Source organism: Antennarius striatus, chromosome 1, assembly GCF_040054535.1.
Source record: "Antennarius striatus isolate MH-2024 chromosome 1, ASM4005453v1, whole genome shotgun sequence".
In the NCBI taxonomy this organism is placed as follows: domain Eukaryota; kingdom Metazoa; phylum Chordata; class Actinopteri; order Lophiiformes; family Antennariidae; genus Antennarius; species Antennarius striatus.
Window position 1 is genome coordinate 23,850,858 of NC_090776.1, and position 22,576 is coordinate 23,873,433.

At 38.4% G+C, this 22,576-nt stretch overlaps 1 protein-coding gene across 1 annotated transcript in view; it reads left to right on the forward strand.

Annotated features, from left to right (window-relative positions):
• luzp2 (leucine zipper protein 2) overlaps positions 1–22,576 on the forward strand; it is a 148,495-nt gene that overhangs the window by 114,690 nt on the left and 11,229 nt on the right. Inside the window, exons 7-10 of the mRNA XM_068319528.1 lie at positions 9,099–9,161; positions 12,713–12,787; positions 14,413–14,580; positions 21,754–21,858. Of these exons, the coding sequence (XP_068175629.1) occupies positions 9,099–9,161; positions 12,713–12,787; positions 14,413–14,580; positions 21,754–21,858 (411 nt within the window). The remainder of the gene's footprint in view (positions 1–9,098; positions 9,162–12,712; positions 12,788–14,412; positions 14,581–21,753; positions 21,859–22,576) is intronic.

Below are 22,576 nucleotides of genomic sequence, written 5' to 3' on the forward strand. Positions count from 1 at the left end.
GCAAAAGACATTATTTTGTTATTTGTTCATTGTTAACTTAAGAAATGTGCTTTCCAAACTCAGTGTCTCTTTGAAGTGAAATAAAAATTTTTTCAATGCAATATACACCATATATAAGACCCTAAAACCCCCTCGTGAATGGTTCCTGTTGGCCTATTGCATTTTTTATTGTGATCTACGAGTCATAATCATACCAACCCAAGACATCAAATATCCATGTATCAAATATCGTCTTCTTCCGCCTCTTCTCTTTCCTTCGGCTTGTCCTGTTAGGGGTCGCCACAGCATGTCATCCTTTTCCATGTCAGCCTATCTTCTGCTCCTCCTTTCTAACACCAGCTGGCCTCACGTCTTCTCTTACTACATCGATCCACCAGATCTCTTTACCTTCTTTACATTAACTTTGTAAGCTGCTCTGTTGTACATGACACTGCAGAATTTTTTGTGAAAAGACAATGCCTTTTCTTTATTTGTTATTTGCGATGTCATTTTGAATAAACTGGCTCTCAGAATTCCTGCATTGTGCACTGGAAAATGTTCATTTTGTGTGGAAATCGTTTTTAGAAAGCTGCTTTGGCTTGTGCTTGGTTTAGCCTGTAATGTGAGGTGGAGGATCAGGCTTTCCGCTCTTAATCCGTGTTGTGTGGTGAAAACTTCTGAAATGAAATTACATGCTGACAACACTTCCCCAGTGCTTCTTTGACAGTTGAGTGGCTGGACAGCTGACAACTTGCCAACTTACTTCCAAGTTGTACTGTATCATTTGAAGAAGTAACAGTAATTCTCAAAAACAACTGATGGCAAGTAAACTCCAGAACCTATGCTATCCAAGTCAAGCTTTATTAGGAACAACAAATGTATTGTTTAGTGTGTGCTTGTGCACACACTAAACATATATATATATATATATACACACACACACACACACACACACACACACACACACACACGCACGCATGCGCGCGCGCACACACACACGCATGCGCGCGCGCACACACACACACACACACACACACACACACACACACACACAGTTTCCTGGTTCATATGGTGTTGTCCCCAGAGGAAACATCTGACAACTCAAGAAACCAAAGTCAAGGTTAAGACTGTCCAGTGAAGGACAGGGATGAGTGACGTTAGAGATGCCATTTAATCAGTTAATAATGTTTCTACACCCATTTCAACCATTACATATATTTTACACTGGATACATCAAGTAACCTCATGTAGATAAAATGTAATAGGCTGGATTTAGGAGGATTTAATAATACTTTAATAAGATTACTTCAGGAAATATTTTACTCTGAAGTGAGTTGTGGTGTATCAGTGTTGATAATCCATGATCAGGATGATTGCTCCTATAGGTTCAGTTCAACATGGAGGTCATCCTGTGGATTTATTGTAAAACACATCTATTATATTGTGAATTTCAGTTACATTAATTTCTGCTTCTTGTTTTCTTTTCGTCATGGCAGAAAATCTACTGCTATCACCTTCAAATGTGCTGATACCAGAAGAGGTCTGGGCTTTGAAGGTCAAGCATGTTTGCTTCTGGTGTTGATAGGCTATTTGGTGAATTACTCTTTGAGGGAACAACCAGATCTTGCAGAGGAATTGTAGGATTGACCTAATTATAAGGCACTTGAATTACAGTATTAATCACCAAGTTGAAAATGGAGGCCAACTCATTGCAAATCAAACAAGGTCATAAAGGAAGGGAATTCAGCCAAGGCATTGACAGACCATGGAGCAGCATAGGAAAACTCCAGCATTTTATGGATAAAGAGGGCATTATGGAAAGACCTAGATGAGATCAGAGAAACACCCCAGAGTGTGTAATAGGGAGACTTCCAAATGGATCATGAAGAATAGAGTTGAACTTCCAAGTGAGAATCCACAGCAAAGTCTAATCATGCTATCATCTGTTATGATCAGGTCATTGTAAGACCAAAAGAGAAATACTGATGATAACCTGAATGTGAATAGACTCAAATGAATTTCTAAAAAAAAAAAAGTCATTGGAACTGAACCATATGACACTAATGTCTTGAAGACCACCACAAAAAGTCTAATAGCATTACAATAGCATTGCTTTAAAGATAGATACACAAATTTTGTACTTTTTGAAATAAGGCTTTGTACATTATTGTCATTTCTAAGATGTATCGAAGTGTCCCAAAAGGATGAGGGAGTAATTCAGGGATTTATTAGATTTATGAATGATAGCAACAAGCATAAAGGAAGTGCAGCATTTTACTTTCAAGATCACAGTACAGTCCAAAAATAGCATATTACTATACCAGGTGTGGAAGAGTTGTAGCTGCTGGTCCATCTACTACATGCTAAACCTATATCACAAAATTGTTGTAGCAGAAACCTAAGCAAATTCTAAAACACAGTGCTTTCATGATGTATGTATAATGTTACAGGCAGTCACTGATACTCACAGAGAAATACATTTTGTTGGAGGCCTTAGCATTGATTGGTTTTCAATAAATGCACACTGGAAAAAAAGAAAAACTATGTAGCCATTGTATGTAATTTGTCACAAATTGTGAATCTGCCAGCAAGACTTAACCTCAATTGTTCAAGCATTTCTCTTCAAAGAGCAAAGACCATTTGTTTACAAATTCTAGACATGAATGTTCTGAGGCTATCAGTGGCTTCAGTGATCACAGCATCTTTGCACCAGCAAAGAAAACAAAGGTTCTTTGTGTTGTAATATAATGTATATAGGAATTGATGAGATATTTGCATTTTTCATTCTCTATGGGGTTTTGTTATTTTGAATCGACAAATATTCACCTTCACTACTTCTGGCACCTTGGGGTATTTTCCAGGTTATAATTTAAAATGCAAGCAGCATGGCATCAAATGGGCAAGTGCTTTGATAATATCAGTACTGACGGAGCTTTTCATTTTGTCAGTGAGGATGATCAGAGTACACTTCGTGCTTTAACGCTTGTTCATTCACCACCATCATCTCATTCAGAATTATGATAATCCACAATCCAATCCTACAAAGATCTGTCCATAACCATTTCCATTCTTTCATGGTCTGCTGACACAAAAGACATTTGACCCATTGAGCAAGTTTGTTTGGTCTGGACCATTGAACTTTCTGCCAGTAGTCATTAAATGGGATAATCAACAACATGGTTAAGTATATGGGGAGGAAATTATGTCTATTATTGCACTAAAGAATCAGTCCTTATTGACATAGATTTTAACTAATGTTTATTTCATATCTGTGAGAAATAAATCCTCGAGTCAAGTCTTCAATCTTTTACTTCAACTTGAGAAAAATGGGAGCCAATACAAAACTATTGTATTTATTTTTGACGAGTGCAGTCATGTGCACTGGCAGCGTATGAAAGTACCTTTAAATAAAACAAATGCATTACGCTGTTCTTCATTAACTCTGTATTGAATAAATCAAATTACCTTGAGTGAAATAACTGAAGTAATAAATATGCTTCATTCAGATTTTGGCTGCCATCCAGTCAGTGGTCTTGCCTCAGCTCGCATGCTTCAGCCAATCAGACACGCTGCAGAAATGTGACAGTTTGTTTAAATGTTGAAGGAGACGCAGCAGGCCAGCTCTGCTGATTTTTTCATGTCAGGATCAACAAAATTAGAGAATAGCCAGTTAATCTAGTGGAGCATTTACCCTCTGAAGAGCGAGAACTGTTTTCTTATGAATCTGTGTAGAATGAAAATGGAGCTGAAAGAATAATGTATTTACTGTTACTGATGTTTTACATCTGCAGGATGTGTAAACAAGGAAAAAAAAGTACTTGTGTATTTTGTTTTAGTGAGTCTTGTGCTGTCCCCACTTGCACAAAACTAGGTTAAAGTCAGTTAAAAAAATAAAATAATGCAAAACCAACAAGGCCAACTACTGAAATATATCATCATCTAATAAGGCCATTTCCCTCCAGAGTGTTGGTGACCAGAGTGAGAAACAGCAAAATAGTGCTAAAAAAATGTGTCATATCACACGCAAAGACATTAATATGCTCATTCTCTCAAGGAGACTGACTCACACTGGGACATTACGCCAATATATAGAAAAGAAGAGCTGCTACAGTGACCCAAAAACACATTTTTCAGTAACTGCAATATTTTGTTATTGTATTGTTCAACTCGATATGAACTAGGGATAACAATTTAGCCATATTGTTTATTATTTAGTAGACCAATGCTCAGATATATCTATACGAATAAATTAACACTCCACAGTTTATGACTATATAGGCTTATGATATGATATGATTAATAGTTATACCTTAAAGTCATACTTAACAAATAGAAAAGAAAGAAAATCACTAAATCTACTTTTCTGACCAGAGCCACTAAGAAAGAAAGATCTCAAATTCTGAACATGTCTCATCTGATGAGTTAGCATTTTAAGTTAGCTCTACGTGTATGAGCAGCCCCAGGATGACATTTTTTAAATCCAGTTACACATGACCGAGATTGGTATCTCTGGACATGGGGCACCCTTGAAAGAGAAATAACAAGATGGAGACTACTAAAAAAGGCACAGGCCCTTGTCAAGAACATAAACTCTTGCCATGAGTTCCTCAATATGTTTCATGTTTCAAGTTTATTTATTCTTATATAGCCCAGATTCACAAAAAATGTCTCAAAGGGCTTTACAATCTGCACATGGACGATATCCCTCTGACCTTTGTGCACTGCGAGCAATACGACCCTCACATCGGATAAGGAACAACTCCCCCCAAAACCCTTTTAACAGGGGAAAAAATGGAAGGGAGAAACCTCAGGAAGACTGCAAAGAAGGGACCCCTCTTCCAGGAGTAGACGGACGAAGCAATAGATATCGCATTTACAGATTGACAACACAGTAATAATAACAATGACAGTAACAATAACAATAATAAATGTATGACAGAGGCAGGCTGATCCATGCCAAGGATCCACCACTCTGAGGACAGACCAAATAATGCCTAAGTCATTGTTCTCAAAAAAGTTACAGTGTAAGATTACTCTGCCAAAACCCAAAACCTCAGCAGAACCAAATGAAATGAAACCATACTACCCTAGTGAATGGTGAAACAGGTCCATTGTGTAGCTTTTGATATCGCCAGCCAAGGAAGCAGACAGATGTAGCCGATTGCCGATGATCCACCACACAAAGGCCTGAGAGAGAGAACAGCAGAGGGAGGGAGAGAGACAGAGAGAACAGGGGTGAGAGTGGTGCTAGAGGGACCAGAATGGCAGAGGATTAATGGGAGGCAGGGGCCTAACTAAGAAATCCTATGGCTCGTCAGCAGGACTAGGCTAAACCTAAACATTGAGACTGCCCCCCCCCCCCTATATTAGTTATATGTTAGGGAGAACAGATACGTTTTGAGTCTAGATTTAAAGATATCTACAGATTCAGACTTTCTAATATCTATAGGGAGATTATTCCACAGGAAAGGGGCATGACAGGAGAAGGCCCTCTAGCCAGCTGACTTCTTTTTAACCCTGGGAACACACAAGAGACCTGTATTCTGAGAGCGGAGAGCCCTAATCGGAGTGTAAGGTTTAACCAGATCAGACAAGTAGGTTTGAGCAAGCCCATTAATGCTTTTATACGTCAATAAAAGTACCTTAAAATCAGATCTAACATGAATCGGGAGCCAATGTAATGCAGCTAATACTTGGATGATATGGTCAAATTTCTTAGTTTTAGTTAATATTCTTGCTGCTGTATTCTAAACCATCTGAAGGCCCCTAGTACCAGACCGAGGCAACCCCAATAACAGAAAATTGCAAGAGGCAAGTCTAGAGGACACAAAGGCATGAATTAGAATTACTGCATCAGCCATAGATAGAGAGGACCTAATTTTGGAGATATTACGTAGATGAAAGAAGGCGATCTTTGTCACCTCTTTAATATGCTGGTCAATAGAGAGAATAGAATAGAAAGCCTTTTATTGTCACAATACATGGTATAATGAGCTGATTGCAATAATTTACAGTAGAAAAGATACAAATACAAAAAGATACAAAAGTACAAATACAAGTATATACAGTCGTTACGCTTCTGATTGTTTACAGGTGTATACATCAAATTCACAAGAAGTGCCATGCCCAGCACGGCGTATTGCATGTGCCCAATTAAGGAATTTCAAAGTATGTTTGTGTGTGTGTGTGTTGGGGGGGGGGGGGGATATCAGTGGGTGTTTGAATTTAGATGTGTGATGGCTTTCGGGAAGAAGCTGTTGTGGAACCTGTTAGTCCTCGATTTGATGGACCTGTATCGTCTGCCTGAGGGCAGAAGGTCAAACAGGCCTGAACCGGGGTGGGATTTGTCCTTTACAATGTTCATCTCTCTGCTGAGGCAGCGGGAGGAGTAGATCTCCGACAGGGAGGGCAGAGAGAAGCCAATGATCTTCTCAGCCGCCTTCACGACTCTCTGGAGCCTCTTTCTGTCTGCCATGGTGCAGCTGCCGTACCATACTGTGATGCAGTAGGTCAGCAGGTTTTGGACTGATGTGCTGTAGAAGGCCAGCAGCAGGGAGGGGCTCAGGTTGTATTTTTTTAGAACTCTCAGGAGGTGGAGCTGCTGCTGTGCCTTCTTGATGATGGCATTGGTGTTGTCTGACCAGGAGACATCGGAGGAGATGAGGACGCCAAGGAACTGGAAGATTTGGATCCTCTCCACACACTCACCGTCAATGTAGAGCGGGGCTGGGTCAGTGCTGAGCCTCCTGAAGTCGATGATGAGTTCCTTTGTTTTGCTGGTGTTTAGAGCCAGGTTATGTTCTGAACACCAGGCTACCAACTTCCGGACCTCCTCTCCGTAGGCTGTCTCGTCACCTCCGGAGATGAGACCGACCACTGTGGTGTCGTCAGCAAACTTGACTATCACCTTGCTGTCATGGGTCACCACGACAGCAACAGCAAAGGAGAGAGTTGAATCTAACGTTACTCCAAGATTCTTGACTTTGAACTTTGGGTTATTAAGCAGTTATCTACAGATATTGTTAGTTGTCGAAATTGGTTTCTATGTCAGGCAGGGCCAATGATTAACATCTCTGTTTTGAAATTACTGGACATCCAACTATTCAAGGCAGAAAGACAGGCCTCTAGTTTCATTAATTCAGATCGATCATCTGCTTTTATGGGCATGTAAAGTTGTGTGTCATCAGTATAGCAATGGAAACTTATTCCAAAGCTGCGTATAATTTGACCAAGAGGTGCAACATATAGGGAGAATAACAAAGGACCAAGTATAGACCCCTGAGGTATGCCATATTTGACACCGGAGACAGCGGAAGTTTTATTATTGTAGGAGACACATTGCGTCCTATCAGATAGATAAGATTTTAACCAAGCAAGAGCTAACTCACAGACACCAAACTGCCTCTCCAGTCGGTCAAGGATTATACAGTGAAATATAGTGTTAAACGCTGCACTAAGATCCAAAAGTAAGAGAACAGTAATGGCATCAGAGTCCATATTTAATAGTAGATAATTTACAACTTTAGTTAGTGCTGTTTCAGTGGAATGGCAGGCCCGAAAAGCTGATTGGAATGGTTTGGAAAGACCGCTTAATAATAAATAATCTAAGAGCTGTTGAGATACTACCATTTCTAGTTCTTTAGATAAGAATGGTATATTAGAAACTGGCCTATAATTATTTAAAGTGTATGTCAGTCCTCATGTCACATTTTTACTGCATGTCTCAAATAAGTATAAAGAATGACATAGACTGATAGAGCTGTGACAAAGAGGTTGGAGATGAGAAGACGAAACAGAGGCAAGGCAGAAAAAAGAAGATAAATACATGAAATAAATGCCAGACTTGAGGGGAAAATAGAATTCATAGCAACAAAATATGTCAATGCACTGTAATAGTTTTACTTGTCAATAAATCCTACATTATTAGTTGATCTTGAACTTAGAAGGCAATTATATAAAAAGTACATTCAAAATGTAAATAGTGTCTTATATGTAGACTTATGACTTTAAAGCTTGACAAGCATTAAAGGGGTGGCAGTGGCACAGCGGTAGAGAGGGCGGTAGAGTGGGTCGTCCAATGCTCCAAGATCAGTGGTTTGATTCCCGCTCCTGCCCAAAAACACCCAAAGTGTGAGCTGATAAATATTTTTAAAATCTAAATTAAATGAAAATAATTCTGATTCAAATAAATAGAAAAACAGATTTTTGGTCAAAGTCTCTGAGTTAACCCATTGCATATTGCATATGTGTGCATTATTGTGTGGGTTGGATCGGTGGAATGATTTTGATGATGGAAGTGGAAGAGAAACAAAGACATCTTTGGGTGATACAGGGTGGAGGATAGATTTATTATGCTTGGTCTTTAAATTTAGGCTTTGGTGAGTGCAGATATATAAATTAACCAGGACTGTATATAAATGTGGCAAAAATGATGCTATTATATCTGGGCACTAAGTAGACAGCAGTAAGAACATACTGTACTTCTATATACTTGTTTTCCGACACCTCACTTTGTATGTTTACATATATGTCTTTGTTTGTCTGTGTCTATGTTTAATATAGCTTCAAAATAAAATAAAAGCTCTGCATGACTAAGTAAAGACAGAGAGAACATGAATTGTGGCCTGTGTGGTGTATTTCAGTATTTCAGGATGATATATCACGCTATATAGCAGAGAGGGTCTACTGTATGTTCCACATGCCTGATGACGTGGAGCAGCAGAGGAAATGTCAAACTGTGCTGGTCATTGTGTTTGGGGGCAGCAATAAAGGTGCACTCTGCTCTGTTTGTGTGTGTGCTGTTTACAGATGACAGACAAGAGCCTGTCGTAACCTAGGAACCCATGAGTGTGTGGCGATGGAGGTAGTAGTGGGAGGGACATTTCATGTTTAGACAGTGGGCTGGAAGCCAATGCATGACTGCATCATTGTGTAGACTATGCAGTTCAGTGAAGGGTAGATTTGATATTTTCTTTCTCTCAGTAGAGCCTTCCTTTAAGCCAGAGCTTTGCCCAGGGAACACTCACAAAGCTGCAGCTGGCAGAATCCCACAATGTGATCTAAAACCAATTTCGCTATTTGAATAAGCTAACACTTATTTCCTTATCTTCCCCTTGCAGTCCAAAAAAATCCAGGCTCAACTGAAAGAACTGCGATATGGAAAAAAGGATTTAATTTTTAAGGTAAGTTCAAAGTGTGTGTGTGTGTGTGTGTGTGTGTGTGTGTGTGTGTGTGTGTGTGTGTGTGTGTGTGTGTGTGTGTGTGTGTGTGTGTGTGTGTGTGTGTGTGTGCGTGTTGGGGGGGGGGGCTATAATGTAGCTCCAGACAAAGGGTAAACAGGCACTTCGGACCACCTCCAAAGGTCAATTGCCTATCCCTTAGTCTGCATATTACTGTCTTCTGTTTCCTCCTTTCCTGATCCATCCCATCTTCCTCAGTCAGGTGAAGCATGAACATAAATGGGGCAGACAGTGGTTGATGAATTTGACACAGAATTATGCATTAGACCATACAAGCGAGTCTTCCAGATACAAATCACATACACACCAAGTATTGCACTTGGGTCATACCTGGGTATTGCTGCAAGTCAGTTGGTACAACGAGCATCCAAAATTTGTCCCACTGACACACATACTCCAGCTGCAAGCGCAGTGAAATATCGCTTTGTCTACTTCTGCCCTTTCTATTACAAGAACCAAATGTTTTGGATTTGAGTTCTTAATTAATATTTATTGGCAAATACAGGTATATTGTTTGACCTTTAAGGCCTTGTTTGAAGTGTTTAAATGTCAGATGACATTTTTTGCCCCAATGACCCACAATGCAATTTGTTGAATATATGTTTTGATCTTCCGGTCCCCTCAGTACTAAACTTGTGTAAGACATAAATGGATTAAATGGTCTAAGTCCCCCACTTGAATATTTTGTCCCTGGGTGTCCTATTCCTCATTCTCAGGGCACCCATCTGTCTTATATTTTAGAAGATAGATGCATTTATTGGATTGCTTAGTGTCCTTGCTTGTAAATACTTGTCTCTTAATTGCTTCAGTCACTCAAACAATACAACCTTTTTTACACAATGTTAAAAAACATTTGATGTGAGTATATCCCTCCGAAAATATAAATAATTTATAGTTTCAGAGGGATCTGGCTAATGGGCTAATGCAATTTTTCCTTCCGACTTTTGAAGATGTCATGTCCAGATGGAAAGGTCAGAGGGAAATGCCTCATGTTCTTCTGTCCTCTGACTTTTACCTGACTTCGCATTAGTATTCCGACTATGTAAGTTGTAATCAAAAGCCAAGCAGGATCCTGAAATATCATCAGCCTCACAGACAGGATGCCAATCAGGACACCTTTTCTCAGGGTCAGTTCAACTGACTATAAAAGCTACACCATATTAAACTGCATTTCACAGTGTCACAGGTAACAAAAGCAAAATAACCTGATAAGACCTGAGAGAACAAGGTCAGGAAAACTAAAAACCCAATTATTAAATTTTGGAAATCATCTGAAAAAGAACTGCAAAACCATATGAAATAGAAAAGGATGCAGTTTTTGACATACTGCGACAGAAAAACGAGAATACAGGCAGGTATTGTGAGTATTTTCTTCAGTAGAGAGCTTTCCATTAATAGTCTACAGATTTGAAGGACAACTTAAATAGAGGGACATGTTCTCCTTCACTTGCTCAGGCATTACATTAAATCCTTCAGAGGATCTGACGGCACCTATCCCACGTCTTCCTATGAGACAATATTTTGAGGAGCCTCATTCGTTTCTTCACATCTTCTTAACATTGTCAGTCTGCCATACTTCTAAATGCATCCCCAGAGCCATTTCTCATCCAGTTTAGAAAAGACTAGAAAAGAAATATTTTGGCATGATGTGGATCTGTACCTCGTCTGAGTGGCTAATACCTTACTGACCTCACATCTTTCTAATGGACTCAACGTTGAAATATAGAGCTTTTTATTTGAATGCAATCGCCCTCAAAGCAAGCATTTCTGGGTCAGCAGCCATGTGCCTGCAGACCTCCGAGGACTATGTGCTGATGATGCTCTATGTAATTGACGTAATGGTTCTCTACTGGAAAGCTCCATAGCCACATGCATGCACTTACTAATGTACACAATCTTCACAGCCTCTTGTAGACAGTAAGAAAGAGCACATTTCTCTCTCACAGCTTAGACTTATTATTATTGAGACATAGACTTTCTTAAAATCAGCACTCGGTGCTGTTTTGGCTATTTTTTTGATCCAACACATGAACATTTGAAACATTTTTTGGCTATTTCTCACACAGATGCTCTGAAGCAAACTGAATTGATTTATTTGGCTAACTACAGCATTATATTAGAACATAAGCTGCCAGTAATTCCAGTGCAATCATCCATAAAAAATACATTTGAATCAATCTGTTTTTTGTTTGATTATCCAATTTCAAAATAGCTACTTCAGTGACTACTTTTGCATTAAATATCATTTGATAAAAAATGTATGTACAAATGTAAATATTTAAATATTAGATATACATTTTTAATACTGTTCAGTAACGGACTTTACTCTATTCAAATACACAAAATAGACCTTCTTAGAGACATCAATGTCATTGGTTTCTTTGAAGACCCACAGCAATGAATGTTGCCTCGTCCTTGAGTTTCACTCGTCTGTCAGGAAAAAATGATCTTAAACATTCAGGCACTCCAATTAGAAGGCAGAAGAAATGACAGAAATGTTCATCACCAAAATTGTAGTTTCCTCTGCAGAAATCAAGATAAAAAGAAGGTGAAATTGGCACAAATGCAAAGTGTCCCTATTGTGTCACAAAACTCACTGAGGTACTACATAAGTCTATGAAGTCCGTAAAAGTCATTAATCAACCTCATCACCCTTGTCTCTTTATTCTGGGGATTGTTGATGCTGTTTGTGAGGTTAGTCGACCTTGGGTGTTTTAAAATGTGAGCCAAGCAGTTTATCATTTTGAGAGGCTAGTAAAAGACACTCAGAAAAACTTCTTCATCAAGGCCAACTTTCCACAGGCTGAATGCAAATTATTGTAATAGAAGTTGTTTTTTTCCCTTCCAGATGAATTTAGCCTATCAATAATAAAAGACTCCTCAGAGTGAGTTCTGTTGAACCTCCAGGTGAAATCACATTGGTTCGTTTACTAGGAAGTTGTTGTTGTTTTGTACGTGTTAGGGTTGTCCTGCTAAGGGTTTAAAATCCAGCAGCGTTTCAGGGTACACTCTCATGGAATGTTTTTTTTTTTAAATGTCGTTTTGAATGAACTCATGAAAATCCCTTTCCTTATGCTATCTGGATTCTGCTGTGGTCTACATTCCATGAAAAAGCAAGGATATAATATTTACCAAACAATTTTATTACTAAATGTAATGCATCCACGATTATCAAGGTTTATGACATCCAGGCCTTCTTCAGTTTGAAGACACAAAGGATTCATGTAAATATGAGTCTTAGTGCTCAATCGGTGTGCATGAATATGTGTGAGGTGCCATAATACGCATTTTAAATAGACAGAACAAAATGGAGATCGGCAAAATGATAAAGAGGAGGCTTTATTCTTTGCTCTATTGACTGTTGTTATCAATAGTGCTGGCGGCAGCGGTGGTGGGTTGGGGGATTGGAGGGGAGAGTGGAGGGCACGATGGAGATGGAAAATGTTTTGTTGGTATGGAACAAAGAATGATTCAGATGTCATGTCTTCCTGCAGGGACAGCAGCTGATGGACTTGGAGCACAAGTTAACTGTAGCTAAAGAAGAACTAGAGAAGACTGCTCTGGATAAGGTGAATGCATTTTATTTTATTGTGCTGTTGTAGGTAGGATGTGTTTCTCTTCTCCATTTTACCCCACACTATTGTAATTGAAGTAATGACATCTAAATTATTTAGTGAATGAAGTATATGTCCAAATATGAGTCCACATAAATCCCTGTATAAGAGAATGGGGGTTAAGTAGAATAAAACATAATAAATACCTTTAGGGCAATTTATTTATTCCTGAGGATGTATTTTCAAAATGTTCAGAGGTGGCAGAGTAAGCAAATACAGCAGGTTTAATTTATGAGGAATGCTATTTTTTCAGTTTATTGACACACTGTCACTGGAGTCAAGTTATATGAGTTAGAAATGCATTGGGGAGGAAACATTGATTAAGACAACAGGTCTGTCATGTGCTCAGGTCTGGGAATGTGTTGGATACCAAACTGTATCCATTGGTAGCATCCATCCATCCATCAATTTTTTTGGAGATGAGAAAATTGTCTTGTCTAGACAATAGGAGACAATTGTCTTGTCTGCAGCTGCTTATCCACCTTATGGGTCAAGGGGCTGCTGGAACCTATCCCAGCTAGATGTGGGTCAAAGATGGGGCACACCCCTGAAAAGACACCAGCTCATCGCGGTGCTACATGAAAGACGAACAACCACTTGTGGACACATTTACACCTTGAATTTGACGTAGACTTATTCTCCTGAAATGCATAGTTTTGGAGGTGGAAGGAAGCTGGAGAATCCGCAGAGAACCAGATGCAGGAAGAACATACAAACTACACAGAAAAGAATTAAACTATCCTCTGTGCCCGCATGCCACCCCATTGTTGTTGATTTGACATAAAACTTTTTTTATAAATCTTTTGAGAACTCCCACTTTAGTATTATGCTGGTGAGTTCTGAGTAAGATCCTACTCAGGGTGATTTCTATGCTCAGAGGGACTCCAAAAATACGTTTGGGAGGTATCCCTGGTAAATGACTTGTGGTGAACATTGTGCTGAAGAAGTAAAAAACAGAAAGAAAAAAACCCTCAACAATATCATCTCTTTCCAGAAGTTGTTAGGTTACTGAACCAACCTAGAGGTGTTGTTGTGGATGGTTTCTATTAAATGCATCATCACACAGATGGGAACACTTAGCGTTAAGTTGTGTGTCCGCTTCAGACCCTCCCTTGACTCGGATTTAGAAGACGATGCTTTTCAGAGGTCATTTTCCATGACAAAGTAACAATTTAATCTGGCCAATCAGTGACCTGCAGGGTTTTTGGAACCTTAGAGGTGAAAGCTAGATACTGGAAATAAGGCTTTAATGTTGACATTTTATTGAGTTAGCTTCTCCTCATTGAGATGATGGATGTATTCCTTCGGACAGTGATATGGAAAGAAAATAATCCCTTCATGAAACTACTCACAGCAAAGATTATCTTCAGTCATTTATGAGAAGTGATATCTTTTTTATGATATACTTTCTTTCTCCAAGGAAACTACTATTAAGTTTTAAGGAGAAAAAATAGGTCTTACAATTTTTCAATTTTGGAGTGAATTTTACCTTTCTGTCTTTTTTTTTCTGGTTGGATAGAATGAAGGAAGAATATTGTGACTCAAATATCTTGTATGTGTGTAACTTTATTTTGCGACAGGACTCTCAGATGAAGGCACTGAAGGACACAGTTCACATCTGCTTCTCAGCAGTCCTGCATAACCAACCCAGCATCAGTCACAGATTCCCCACCTCCCCCTCCCACTTGTTCAGATATTCATCACTCATCAACAGCTCCAGAGTCACCTTTCAGCAGCCACATGCTAAGGTAATTCAGTATTCTACTCAGCTCTGACTGATTGTATCTTTACCTGAAGAAAGGCCTGGGTTGTTGTCAATATCCAGCCTTTTTACTGCACATCTATTGAATCAATCTGGTGATATGCTCAGTCTATCATAAATCTACTGGATAGGAGATACAGCTGTTCCTGAACCAGCCATATGTCCCACTGTCAGAGCTCAGCACATGTTCCGCAAACTAGTCAAACAAAGCATTTCTATCTAATATTTGTGTTTGTCATTGTGGAAAATCTCACAAAACAGTGTAAAATCTCCATTCTGTTTTAAAAATGGCTGAGAAAAAAACACATTTATAAAACAATAGCTAAGAAGAAAACCTTGGGTGGACTGCAGAAACAATGTCTACCTTTAAGGTGCTGCTTTAATGACATTAACACTGCATGGAGTCAAAAACATTTATGCAGAACAAATAGTCTTTTCCGAGTAATTTCATTCATTTATGTATTTGTTTACATTTTGAAATAAGAAAAGGATTCACATGACAAACTTGAACTAACCAAACAAAACCCCTTAATATCATTGACATCATTGCATGTTCAATCTGCGCAAACAGTGCAACTCTACCTGGTTTTCTTTGTAACTCATTTTCCTTGTATGGATGTGGATGACATCAGTCCTGACATTAGTCCCGCTACACAAAGTAGCCACTGTAAATTTTAAAGTTAAGGGATCGCTTCTTTTTTTTATTTTTTTAAAATTGTTTTAGCTTTTTGCAGTTTCATTATAATTGTTGAATTGTGTTAAATTACACTTCTCCACTCAACAAGACTGCTTTCTGACAAGGCTGAAATCAACATATTCACAGCAACACATTTTGTGAATACTATGTCATTTTGGTAATCATGCTGATTACAGCTTTAAAGACTTTTTCCAGCACATCTTTTTTAATTGTGAGCTAAAATGAATATCGATGACTGAGTAAGATATAAATTCCTGCAGGCTTTTGATTTCACCTGAAGCGTGATTCACTGGCTTTTTCAATAGCAGACATGTCTAACGCGTCTTAGCAGTAAAATCACCCATGTAATTAATGGATTTAGCAAAGGACTTATTCATTTAATAGTGTCACATCAAAGAGTCAACATGCAAAACACTGGTGCACTGGAACAGTCAAAGCTTAATAGAGTGCTAAACTTATCAGTCTTATTAATTACACCTATGACTTTCCTACTCTTATGTGACCAAGTGTCAGTAATGAAAAATTGAGGTTGTGAAACAGAAGATTTGGCCCCAGTGACCACAGCAGATACAATATATTAGGATATAAATAAAGCTGTTCAAGAAGGTGAAAATAGAAAGCATACTGAATTAATCTCTGTAATTGTAGGACTCTTTTTTGGAAACCCAGGTGGTTTTTCTTTCCCTTTTTTATTAACTCTTTTAAAATGAAATTAATTTCACAATTCTCAACTTGGTGACATTATCAAATGTAACTTGGTGCCAAAATATGATCTGAATGATTATTTTCTCTGTATAAAGAAGCTACCACTCACCAGAGAGATACAGCCCAGGAAATAATTATTTATAGATATAACAGTTGGGGGAAAAAAAGGATTTCAGAGGTAGTTTGGGAATAAAATCTAATTTAAGCAGCAATCTGTATTATTTATGTCAGTCTTTTTCCATTCTTTTGTGTGGTTGCTTTGAAAGTAAAGCCCTTTACATTTGGCCAATACCAATGATTTGGTACTGGACTTCAAATTGAAACTTGAAAACTGGCATGAAATTGTAAACTCAGTGTGACAGAGTCTTTGTTTGGAGCATACCATAGTCAAGGTTAAAGTAGACTCAAGTAAGGGCTCAGTATTTAATCCTTTTTAGGCCTATAATAGAAACGATTACTGTCCAGAGGACTCATTGAAAAAAAAAAAAGATTGTGCTTCAGGGTAGGTATTGTTTTTACTCTGTCAATACGCCCTGTTGTTCTTGGAAATCAGTCAATACCGACTGATTCAAAGGAATATTTCAATGTGACTCTATGCACCAAAAGGGGAAAAAAAAGAGTACAGCAGTATATACAATCACTTTTGTTTCATGAATATATCCTTCAAAGTACCCACCATTTAAATTTCCTCTGTCAAGGATTCGCATCAGCCTCAGTCAGAGCTTGTGTTCATTCTGATTTCTAAAAAACAGTCACTGCAGTCACTTTTAAATCATTGAGTCAGCCACAGCACTGCAGTGTCTTATCTGCCCTGATCCTGGTGAGCAATTCTGCCTTTAAGAGGCTTTTCTCTCCTCAAAGTAGTCAAAATTTACTTTGTACTTCTGTCGTGGGTGTCTGAAAATATGACATTCTGAATGTATTTTTTACTTTTGTGTTGTTTTTGTGGATTTCTTATTTTAAAAAATCCAGTATAACCATCCATACCATAGCCACCACAGTCTCTGTAATGTGACATCATACGAACAGTATCCTGTAATTGACACTTTGTCTACACTTGAACTATCTTTGATGTTAGCAGTAAATCAAGTTTGTTCCATTATAACATGCATATATTTTCCTGTCATCTTCCCTTCATTACTGTGAGCCAAATAAATTCAAGCATGCAGGAAAAATAGACAAGCAAAGGAAACCCAACATAGATGTGGGTAGATTTTTCTATGTTAATGAAGTTTATACTTCCCACTTCATTATCATACAAATAGCAGCCCTCCACCTGTGAGCCATTGCTAGCTTCATTATCTCCTGTAGATGCTGCACGCTTTGACAGGCTGTCTGATAAATCAGAGCATGCCTTCACTGTAAAGATTACTGAGGGGCTCCATATGCCCACTTTTTCCCTGCGTGGTGAGATGGGTCGAGTTTCATTCAAATCACTTCTAAATTTATTTCTAATTATGTAGTAAAAAACAAAACAATAGCTCCATCCCACTGCTGAGAAGTTGAAAACTCAGGGGCAGAAAGGCAAATGTCGTGAAATTTGTTCTTTCAAGACCACGAGATATTCCACATTATACAAACTGACAGCAGGAAAGACTCCCCGCCTTCCAGTTGTGTAGTTTTTAACCTGACACATTTGTATATGTGAACTGTGGCTGAGTGCATTTGGTTATACATGCTAATATTTCTGAAAATGCACGGTTAATAATATGCTAATTATTGCTGGTAATCATAAGGCAATTATTTTCCACACAGCAGGCTAGATGACACCGCCACCAATTGGGAGGAAACCAGACGAAACACTTTGAGGCTTTTAACAAGTAGAGGCAGCAAATATCCACTCACTGGTTCATAAAAAAATGCTTTTGAGTTTCCTGACCATAATTAGACTAAAATCTGATTTGTTTCTTTTTTATTTTCCAATCCAAAAGTGGCTAACTGCAGTGCACCCAGTTTGAGCGTCATACTTCTGGTTTGAGTAATCATAACAGCCTTAAGCTCAGAAAAACCTTCCCCTCCCATACATACACAATGCTGCTGGTGAAAGATTCATTAGTGTGAAGATGCAGAGATCAGCAAGATTGGAGTGGAAGTTGCTTCATATTTAAGAGTCTTGGGTAGAGAGCCAAGACTTGTGGTCCGATAGCATGCAATTTTCATCAGAGTAATGGGAGATGATGTCTCAGAAGATCAGAGCGCTGTGCCAGTGGAGAAATTTTCATTGCTCTGCTCTCAGCACTTCATATTTACTTCTATGATTGTTTCCTTGTATACATACATCAACAGGATATTCATTTCTGCCAATCAAAGATGCAATCGTAGGTAGATGAAATAGGAATGTATGGTCTGATGAAATTAGATGAAAGAATTACAAAAACAAAAAACAACAAATGGGAGAAATCACACTGTAATCTTCTCTGAAGGACTGTCAACTTAATAGAGAGTACCTATTTTATTTGAGCAGATTCTCAGTTGAAGGTAAAAAGTTTGGTCTGAGGTGAAAAAAATGCATTTCATAAAATGAAAGCCATTATTTGTACCAATTATGTCATATTCTTCTAATATAATGTAATATAATCTACAATGAAATATTCCTTGATAATAACAAATGCTGGAAGTTAAAACTTCTCATATAGTTTATAGTGGAGGATAACCAGCTTCATATATTCCTTCTTCCTTTTCCATTCTGTATTTTAGAGAAATACTGTCAGGAGTTACGAAATAATGTATGAAATGTATGCCCAGAAGGGGTCACTGACATGACTAAGGCCAGCTGTACTGAACATGCCTAAAAAATGATGTTGTTTCAGCAGACAGTGTAGGAATAGAGTTTGACAGTGACAGGTTAAGAATGCTTGTGTTCATCTTGAACACCATCTTTATGCTCTCCAGAGACTACTTTTGACCCAGTTAAGGAAGAAACTCTGAAATAATCTTTTGCAGCAGACTCACTTTTGGAGAAAAATCTGCTGTATGTCAGACAATAGTAAAATAACATTATTTCACATGGCGAGTTTTGTATCATGCTTAAATTATTTCACTTTTTGCCTCTAGAATCTCACAATTAAACAATGCACATAGACACTGGCTGTAGATCAGTACTGTGGTTAACAAAAATCAATTGTTCTGAGTTCAAATAGCTGACTTTTTAATGGCAGGTGGCTGGATTTTTAAATAATTTGGACTTCATTGTGAGTGAGAATTTTGAGCTGCCTCAAATTAATAAACATTATCTTTGTTAAATGATCAACCAGAAGATAGCTGCTGTACTAAGAACCATTGATGAACACATCCTCCAACAACAAAAAATTGGGGGAAGACTGATTCTAGAAACTGTCAGGATGCTTGAACGCAGAAATATATCCATCACTGTTTTTATTGTACATCTGGATCATTTGCTTCTTACATAAATTTTAAATGATAATTTTGTGGGGGGTAGCCTTTCCGTATTTCAGCACATGAATTGATGCTCCAAAAAACCCCATGACACAATATAAGATTTGAATGTGATTTTATTGTTAAAGATATTTGAAAATTTAGTGGCAAAGTTAGTAAACAGAAACACAGAAACACACACACACACACACACACACACACACACACACACACACACACACACACACACACACACATGCACCCACATACGAACAGTGCTCTGCTAAAGTTTCCATTTAGATTGAGCAACTCAACAGTATTCAGACAATGGTGTCTCATGGGTAAAGAAGGGTAGCTGAGTCCTGCCAACACTCTAGAAATGTATAGATTTTATTATGTTTTGCCCCTACAATAGCGCAATTCTTCATTCAATGAAGAGTCATGGGTTTTTCCATGCAGAAATCATTTTAGCTGGTTGTGATAGAGATTGCTGCACAATCTCAAGAGAAAACCTTTTCATCTCTGACTGTCCATCATGTTTCCTTTCCACCAACTGAACATTGCTTTCTGCTGTTTTTGCAGTGAGTCACATCACTGCAACATTGTTGTCCATCATATGCTGCTCTCTCAGTAGCAGATGTCAAACTGGCCTTCCACAACAAAACATATTTGTCACTCAAAGCTACCGTATGTCAAGTGCATGTTTAAAAGGTCCCACATACGCTTCCTACCTCTTTGTTTGTTCACCAGCGTTCATGGATTCAAGTTTTTGTTTCAAAATCAAAGCACACACACACACACACACACACGCACGCACGCACACACACACTCGTTTCTCAGCAAGCACATATGAAACACAAGCATGCATTATGGACATGGTAATTGCACAGGTGTTCTTTCCATCAACCTTTGAATTTTCTGTGACCTGTGCAATGTAGTTCATCCTTCCTCAATGGTTATGCAAAGTTTTTGAATATAGCTGGATCAGTGTGTTTTTGCACATCAGTCAAGAGTCCCAAACAAGCATAATATCTTATGAGTATGCATGTCATGCAAGAATGAGGATGTTTTGAGCTGCCGGGAATTACATAGAGAAAAGGCCTGTGACACAATAATGTGCCTCGGGATCTCATCATGGTGTCTTTGTGCATTCAAAATTACCATAAAAAAGGCATCCGTAGTCATAGCTTATACCTGCCCTTACCCTAACCTGCCCCTCAGGAACACCATTTTCACAAATAATGCCAAGTATACTCTTTCATTTTAAACCCAAGATAGTTTTTGATAAAACTTCCCTAAAGAACCACATGTCATTGAAAGTGAACCCATCCAAGGTGATTATGGTGAAGAACCGCAACATGGTCAAAGTCACATTAATATCTTGCAGATGGTTTCTCACAGTTTGAGCAGAAATTCTTGGTTGTGCAAACCATTTATTGCCTCCTATGACCAGGTGTTCTAAAACAATTCTGTAAATATAGAAAAAGGTTGTGGAGCTGTGATTACATGCACTCAGGTTTTATGTTGTTTGAATGTGTTGCCACATTCATAGACACATTGCAGACAGCTAATGTTGAATATTCAGTGAACAAGACAGCTCTGGTGGGTACTGCTGCAACCAGCATGCCAATTGCATGCTCCATCAGAACATCTGTGCATTGTAGTCTGTAAACAAAGATAAACACACATTTAAAATAACCATGTAGTTCACGTTGTTGGTCATGAGTCACCACACTTGTTAGGTGTTCAATATTTTGAGTGGAAAAAAGTGGAAAAAAAGTGGAAAAAAATTGCATTTCATCACATTTTTATGGAGTGTATGTAAACCTACAAATAATTAAACACTTACATGCAAAACAAGGCAGTCAGAGACTCCAACATCCCACGACTTACCCTGAGCTACTTTCAGGGTAGGTCAGGGTACCCTGACTAGTGCGTGCATATGGAGAAGGCTAGTGTAAGACCATAGATCACGGAAAGTGCATAGTTGATCAAAGCACTAGCTTTGATCTAGGGTCTTACTTACACTGGCCTTTGCCCTTGTCTATCTATCCTATCCAGTTCCTGAGTGTACACAAGTTGAAATTTGACTGTGACCTACTTTTCTCAAGGTCAAGGTCATCATCTCACTTTCATCCCCTTTGCCACCTGAGTAATATGCTTTTTGTTCCATCTTTCTACAGCAATGGCTGCGAAGATATTTGGGGGACAAACGAACGAACGAACGGACAAACACACAAACACTGACAATTGCAATACATCACTGCTTTGGAGCGGGATGTAAAAAATTTAGCCACAACCGCTGGATCTCAGAGCCAATGCTGCATTAACAAACTTTTTTCATTTTAATGCTAAATTGAAAATTTCTCCTTTTTTCTGCAGGATCTCTCTAAAGTTCAAAGAATTGAAAGAGCCACTAAATCACCAGGGAACATGGGAATAAGAGACAGAGAGACTGCTGGAGTAAAATCGTTCCAAACAGAAAAGGTGAGCCTTTACAGTAATCATTCTTTAATGCCTTAAAACCACCTGAGGGCCATCACCCAATCAGTTGATCAGTTCACTGAGTCCATGCCGGAATCCTTCCTCAGAAATCAAACAACCTGTTTTGCTTACTTTTACTGAAATGCTTTCATGATATCCATTAACTGGAGACTTTGCAGTAACATGTATCTAGATGATACATTTACTTAACTTTTATCCAACTTAGCTTAAACAGTTAGTTTTTTGCACTATTTCTCACTGTAAATAACCACTGGATTTACTCTAAAGTGTTAAACCGATGATTAATTGGAAAGTTCATATAAATTGCTGGTGCACTGCAAGTTGTGAAACATGTATTAAATTGATATTTCAAGGTTTAGTATGAAGTAAATCAAAGGTTGTGTACAGCAAACTAGTTAAAAAAATAGAATACTTCAGATGAGGGTACAGTTTAGTAAAAATCAATTTAGTAATCCAGCAGACAGAGAAAAACACTACCAAGGTCAGACTCCAATGCTCAGCAGTCAGCACAAGGATATTAAAGTAACCGGTAAGCTGAGAAGGGAGAACAGAACTGAATACACCAGGGAGGGAGAAGCAACAAGCGACAAGTGACACCAGTCAAGGCAATCACACATGTGGGCAGACAGGAAGAGAGGGATCTGCATCAAGATTTTCAAAACAGGAAGCCTTGAAATCAACAGGGAACAAGGAATTTTAA